The 7,141-nt window shown below is 33.6% G+C and overlaps 1 protein-coding gene across 1 annotated transcript; it reads left to right on the forward strand.

The window, feature by feature from the left end:
* The first annotated feature begins 2,180 nt into the window (after window positions 1-2,180).
* Window positions 2,181-6,633, forward strand: LOC111378700. The gene is made up of 2 exons (XM_023001928.1): window positions 2,181-3,198; window positions 6,536-6,633. The coding sequence occupies exon 1, from the start codon at window positions 2,323-2,325 to the stop codon at window positions 3,193-3,195; it is 873 nt and encodes a 290-aa protein (XP_022857696.1). The 5' UTR covers window positions 2,181-2,322; the 3' UTR covers window positions 3,196-3,198; window positions 6,536-6,633.
* The last annotated feature ends 508 nt before the right edge of the window (window positions 6,634-7,141 follow it).

The raw sequence follows: 7,141 nt of genomic DNA on the forward strand, positions 1-7,141 counted from the left end.
CCCCTGTGTGTCAGGACATCGGTGGCAGATGAGCTCCTCACTCAACTTTACAAAGTATAGACGCACCTGACGCGGAGTCCCCTGTGGGTCATCGCCTCAGTCGATGAGTTCCCTCCTAAATTTTACAAAGTTTTAGCCATCTCCCAACACGTCGTCCGAAGTGAGTCAACGCACCGATCACAGATGAGCTCCTCACTCACCTTTACGAAGCTTAGACACGCCTAATGCGAGTCCACTGTAGATCATCACCTCGATTGCTGGGTTGATTTTCTTCCTATACATCATCCAGTCTTGCAGCACTTCGGTCCACATAAGTAAGTGTTTTCCTTACGCAGCAGCGAAGGTTTAGAGCATTTGCCTAAGATTGTCACTCCAGCGAAATCAGAAGATCGACCCACAAGTCGCGGTCCACGTACCAAGGCATACACATCCGGTCAGAAAGGCAAGCCCACCCATGATATAAATATTCATACCTAGACTTGGGGGACCACTGTTATGCCCCTATCTGAACCACCTCAAAATATCCACCACAAGGCAGTCTGATCTGCTAGACACCCACCCGAAGTGGTTCCGAAGTGATCTCTCCAATGTCAACAACCTGCTATTACACTGCGAGCCACAGACAATTCTGTCAAACTAACCGAAGCACCCTCGCCCATGATGTCGAGGCGAAGTGCACTCCGGGGACCTCTGTCAGAAGGTACGCCGTCAATTTCACAAGGAGATCTTTGTCAAGATCCTTTCTAGCCCTAAGATTTAAATTGATTTAATGTCTCCATGAGACTAGTTGATGTGACTTATCAACTTTATATCAACTCAATTCGGGAGAAGTAATTACCCGCCCACTCTACAGACGCGGCTGATTGACGCCTATGAGCAGACACCTCATACCGTCAAATGTATACACATGTCCTACATCCAACGGTTCCTCCCACCTATAAATACCCAAGGGTTGGCAAAAGGTAAAGGTAATAAAACTCTTACTAGATAGCACTCCATAACAAGAATATATATATTTTCTCATCCCCTTTATTATTTTGCACAACCCCGTGGGTACTGTTCCGACCACCTGAACTTGACTTGATCGTCGGGGTGTATACGGGCGCGACCACCCCTGCTGGTCCCGACCGTGTTCGTCTGACCGTGCATTGATTGTGCGTAGGGAGGAATACGTAGAGTAACTCTCGATTGGCCACGTGAAAGGTCCAATTTTCGAGGTCAACAATGTGTTAGTTAAAAAATAGGAAACGTTTTGGATTTATGTGTAATATTATTTTATTGAAGAATGTGTGGTTAAATGATGTCAAATCACTGTTTATGAATGTATTTTTTTTTTTTTTTGGGAAAGAATGAGACTCAAACAAGGGCTTAATAATTCAATTTAAAAATATATCTTAATGGTCACTGAACTTTGCCTTATGTTACTACTTAGTCACTTAATTTAAAAATGTATCTCAATGATCACTAAACTTTGTCAAGTGTTATTACTTTATAATCGAATTTTAAAATGTATCTCAATGATCACCAAACTTTGTACCGTATTACCCATCCGTCACTCAAATGGAAAAATTCGTTAAATCTAACAAATGATGTCAACAAACGACCTCACGTGAATTCAACAGTTAACAAAAATAGACTATTGATTGGTTATTTTTAAAAAAAATTGGCGTTAAAATAGAAAGGGTCAATGATCATATAATTGAAAACAAATTAAGAAAATATATATTAGTTTGGAATTAATTGGATGAAAAATATTTAATTTTATACATATTATCGGACTGTACTCTGAATAGATTTTTTAGATTGTTCCTCAGGATAATTTTACCATTGAAAGGCATCGTCCTGACCAATTGCTGTGTACGCGCGTGAAAGTGGTAAACCGTAGATTTCTCTACTGTTACACTTATCATAAACGTGTACTTGTTCTGGAACCTTTCCACTTCACTGGTTGAAAATACCATGCGTGCTAGGTGTCCCCTTATCCAGAGCAGTGATCGACAGGTCGCAACGTCCTATTGGTGAACCACGTACAGAACAATTTTTTTATTTGAGTAGACCCCATTAGATGGGACCCACACAATTTTTAGGCAATCAAATTTCTTCAAGCCCATATATGTGTCATCATACTGTCCATAGCAGCCAACTTTTTTCATTTTCTTGCTATAAATCAAACTTCAGATCAGATCCCCCAATCAAAAGCCCAACTAAAATTTATATACATATTTAAAAGAGGGAGAAGTGCGTTGATTGATCAGAGATAGGGGTGATGGGGTAACTCAATAACGCCACAGATTACACTAGTTATTAGTTAAGTCTGTAATAATGCTCAAATTCCGGCCAATTGCACCCAAACCCCCCGCCGGAGAAGGCGGTATTTTGCAAGAGAAAAGTAATATTTCCACAAGAAATGGAAGGGTGAAGAGAAAGTACGTTAGGGTTCAAGGACGGCGCAGGCAGAATAATAATCAGTGCAAGAAAAGGAAAAACATATCTGATCCAGCTAAAGAATTAGGAAATGAAGATGGGCCATCTGAAAACAGTATGGTGACACTTCAACTATTGCCAGAGAATAACGAGAATATTTCGAGCCGAAATTTTCTACACAATCTTGAAGACGGCGATGAAAAAACTCGAGACGATGTGTTAGATGATAAGATGGTGAGTTTTTGCCAGCATCTGGGAGGTCGGAGAGAGATGTTGGATCAGTCAGAAGGTAAGAAAGTCGAACTCGTTGAATCAAAAAAGAATGTGACCAGGCCTCTTCCCGAAAAATCACAAGGCCTTGAATGGAAAAATGAATCTTGGGTTATCATAGAATGTTTTACTGATGCAATCATGGAAGGATTAGGGTTAGGGTTTTCAGACGAAGAAAAGCTCACTAATCTACATATAGATAGAAATCCAGGTTTCGTGTCCGACAATTCCAACAATGTAGTATGGGTTAATGAGGCCTACAAGAAGATGGTATTGGGTGAAGAAAAACAAGAATTAGCAGCAGAATTTAAGGTTTATTTAGTGATCAAAGAAAAAAATATACCCTATTTCTGGTCAGAATTTGCATGCAGAGTGAGGGTTGAGTATTATTGGAATGGACGTAAGTGTGCAAGAACAGTGCCTTGTGATGTTTGGAAAATGGAATTTGGAGGTTTTGCATGGAAAATGGATTTCAAAGCTGCACTAAGTTTAGGCCTTTAGAAGGTATATTTTCCTTCCATCAATTTGTTTATACAAATTGCATAATTAGTGTGTGTTTAGTTATGTTTAAAATTTACTTTTTTGGACATTAATTTTGACAATATTTACTTTCCAGAAAGCATATTTTCTCTGTGGAAAAGTCACTTTATGTTTGATAAATAATTAAATTAATAGCAAACTTGACTTGCTGTGCCGTGAAGCACGCAAAAATGATCTGAATCTATAGAGTAGTGTGGAAATTGTATTTTAATTAATATCTAATTAAACATAGTCATTTCAAAGGACTGTTTGTATGGAGTGTATCTGTGTCAAAACATAAAAAAAAGGTCTTAATTAACATAGGATGCTTGGGAAAAAGATTATTAATTTCTTTTTATTTTCATCTTTTTATATGATTTTTTTTTTTTTTTGGTTAACTTAAATTAAATTTGAGGGGGAAATTTTTCTTTTTAGTGAAGTTAACGGTTGTTGGAGAGAGTGTGAACCTTGACAAAAATATTAATATAGTAGAAAGTTAGGAAAATTAAATGTCAAGGAAAAAGTAAAGATAAAAATTAGAAAAAAGGTCAAACATTGAGGAACACACATAAAATTTAGCCTTTGTTTGGGAAAAAATTATGAATAATTTAATTTATAGATAAAAATGAACGAATGATAAGTGAAAAATACTTGTGGATCCATTAAAATGTGTTATTTAAAAATGTTATAATTTTTTTGATAAAAAGGAGGCTAATTCTTAAAAAGTATTCTTTGATTAGTCTAATGATCTTTGGAGAAGTGTCAACATCCACAATTACAGTTCTTTTAGTTCAATATTTTATAGAATAATGACAACATTTAGAGCTCAATATGATATCATAGCAAATAGAGACTTGATTTAAGTACATCCATCACCCGTTTTATAAAATATTATTATCAAATTTTAGATGGAAAAATAAGTCGGCCTTCATGCTGAGGGAAGTTGTTGAAAAAATAAATATAAATGACTAAATTATTTTTCTCTACAAATATCGAGTTTTAGATGATATGGTTGACATTATGATAGTTGGATGTAAAGAAGATGTCGAGTACAAAATCACTTTATATGCATTCTAGCTCATTTTTTTGTGTAACATGCAACTTATTTTGCAATATTTTATAAGTTCTATATAAGTAATATTTGAAGATGTGTGAATATAAAAAATAGTTAATGCAAATTGTTTATGTGGAATGCACTTTTTATTCATTGAGTAGTATAATAATGAAAAAAGCTCAAGCATATCATGTGATTATCGTGAAATTTTGAATCTCATAGAACGTACTTAGTTTTACAACGTAGAAAAAAATAAAAGCTACTGACAAATGATGGTGATAGATGTATTAATATCTCTATCAATTTTCCAAAGTTCAAGTCTAGAATATTAAGCATCACACAATAAACTTTTTTTTTTTTTGCTTCTTATTTAGTACTCTATGCTTAGAAGGATTCTTCTAAACTCCTTGAGCTCCTTCCGTTCAAAAAATAAAAAATAAAAAAAAATGAGGAAACCTTCAAAATAAAAAGCTCATCAAATTAATTCCAAAAAAGTTGATAAGTAAAATGTCTAAATTATTCGTGAAAAGGGTTTAAATAGTTTAGACATTAATTCATTTACGTGAATACTCATAAGAAAAATCAAATACATTCATGAACATGAAATTTAGTTAACTTGAATTAATGAATATAGGAAAAATAATAATTCATATACTCGTGATCTTGAAAATTAATTTAGACAAAAGAGAGTGTACTTGAACCTCGAGAATGATTTGTATCATAAATTAAACGAATAATTTTGAAAATAAAATAAGTGTACATGAACTTTAATAATTTATTTACTCTTAGCTTAATTGAATAATCCGAAAAGTATATAAAGTTTTCATGAACTTGGGAGAATTAATTTCTTTTGAGAAACTTATTCACCAAACCCACCAATTACATGCATATGTATTTGCTAGTGCAAGGCAATGGTGATGAAAAAGGGGTGGAGGGTTTTAATTAGAAAATTATTTATTAATTGTTGAGTATATGAATGATATAGGGATTGTGAGAGAATTTTTAATTGGAAATTAATATATAATTAAAAACTAAAAGTAATGTATTATTGGAATAATTGAATTATAGTAAGGATAAAATAGTTCAAAAAAATGATTCTCACTTTATGTAAATTTAATATATTATAGATGTGGAGGTGTTGGAATCAGTCTACAAGCTTCGTTCGATAGATCTACTAGGACTTCTGTTTCAAGTCAACAACCATGCCTTATCTTGGATTCTTATAGTGTGTGCAAATGCAATTATTTTGATAGGTGAAAATGTTGTGTCATATACGTCTCTAGAGAGGCACACGAAGATTACAGAAGAGGAATTCGAGATGGAAGATCTTGGATTGCTTAGATATTATCTTGATATGGAGATCATTAAATCCACAAATGTAATACTTATTTCGTAAGAAAAATATACAACCGATATGCATGTTCTAAGATTTTGATATTTAATTTAGAATCTAAGACCACTTAGACACTTATTAATTCCTTAATAATCATGTTCGTGATATGATCGCTTGGTTCCCTATGGAATCCATAAGATTGCTTCTCTGACTATTTTATTTAGTTGAGAAAAAGGGGAATTTGTTGATCAGACTTTGCTGTTAAGAAGTCAATGAAGTGATGGGAGAGTGGCTAAATTCTTTCAATTCTATGTTGAACTTCAGGAATAGCAACTAAGGAAAACAATTTGAGACTAAATTTGAATGAAATCATAAATTGTCATTGTAACTAGGATTTTTCCTAGTAGATCTATCGAACAAGCAAAATAACAAGGAGATTTTTCCTTTCCGTTTAGAGTGAAATCATATATTTGAATTGTAAGGCCGTTTTCCAAGTTTAGAAAATGAGTTCCGTTTTATCATTCGAAAACAAAATCCTTATTGCTTCATTGTGAGATTTCTCATTTGCTTAAGCACTACCATCATACTTCTTTTTTCCCTTTTGCACCCATATATGCTAAGTCGTTACTTCATTTTAGGGACTCTGTCGTGTGATCGTTCACTTAAAATAATAATAATAATAATTGTAACCTTCAATTTTTACTGTTGAATTTGTCAAAGTATCTCTATTGAAAGTAATATCTAGGCCAGAAAAAACCCTAGAGTAGAAGAAAAATGCTGCTCTAAATCTTCTCCTATTGGATTTTGTACCTGTTTACTCTGTGCTCTCTTTTCAATATTTGTTGCTGACAATCTGAGGTGGTTAAATGTGTTTATTTTAAGAAAGATTTTAATGTGATAACTTCGTCTCAGTTTCATTTTATCTTCTCTTTCAGTTCATTCATGGTGAATCCTTTTCACCAATATTTGGAATACGTATTGCAACCAAGCTTTATGCCACATTCAGTTGTCTCTTACTAATTTACTTCTGTGATGCCACTGTCTTCTCTCTTTAGCTTTTTGTTGCTTGTTCAAGATTGCATTTTAGCTCTTCAAATTTGGCATATAACTGGGAATTGTGTCTAAGATTACTGGAATGATGGATTAAATCACTTCTTTTTTCAAACTTACTCTTACTATCTCAGTGAATACCTAAAAATCGTTCTTACTTTCTCAGTGAATGCCTAAAAATCGTGCTTTGAATGCATTATTGCGTATGGCTAAAAACAAAACGTTTTCTTAGGCAATAACATTATAGTGGTAGATGTGCCATTTCCATATGCTAAATCTACCATCAATAATAGTTAAGACATATAAAATGACCAAATCACAAATTATGAGTACTTGGATGTAGAAAGTGATGAAGACATATGATGTCATTTTTATTATCTTTTATTTATTATTTGCAAATTAAGTGTCGTCTAATATTTTTTGGAGTTTAGGAACACAGAGTTTGTGTTCATCTAAACGTCGCAAGTATATGATATCAATAAACAAGTATT

Source organism: Olea europaea, unplaced genomic scaffold (genome assembly GCF_002742605.1).
Source record: "Olea europaea var. sylvestris unplaced genomic scaffold, O_europaea_v1 scaffold1855, whole genome shotgun sequence".
Taxonomy (NCBI): Eukaryota; Viridiplantae; Streptophyta; class Magnoliopsida; order Lamiales; family Oleaceae; genus Olea; species Olea europaea.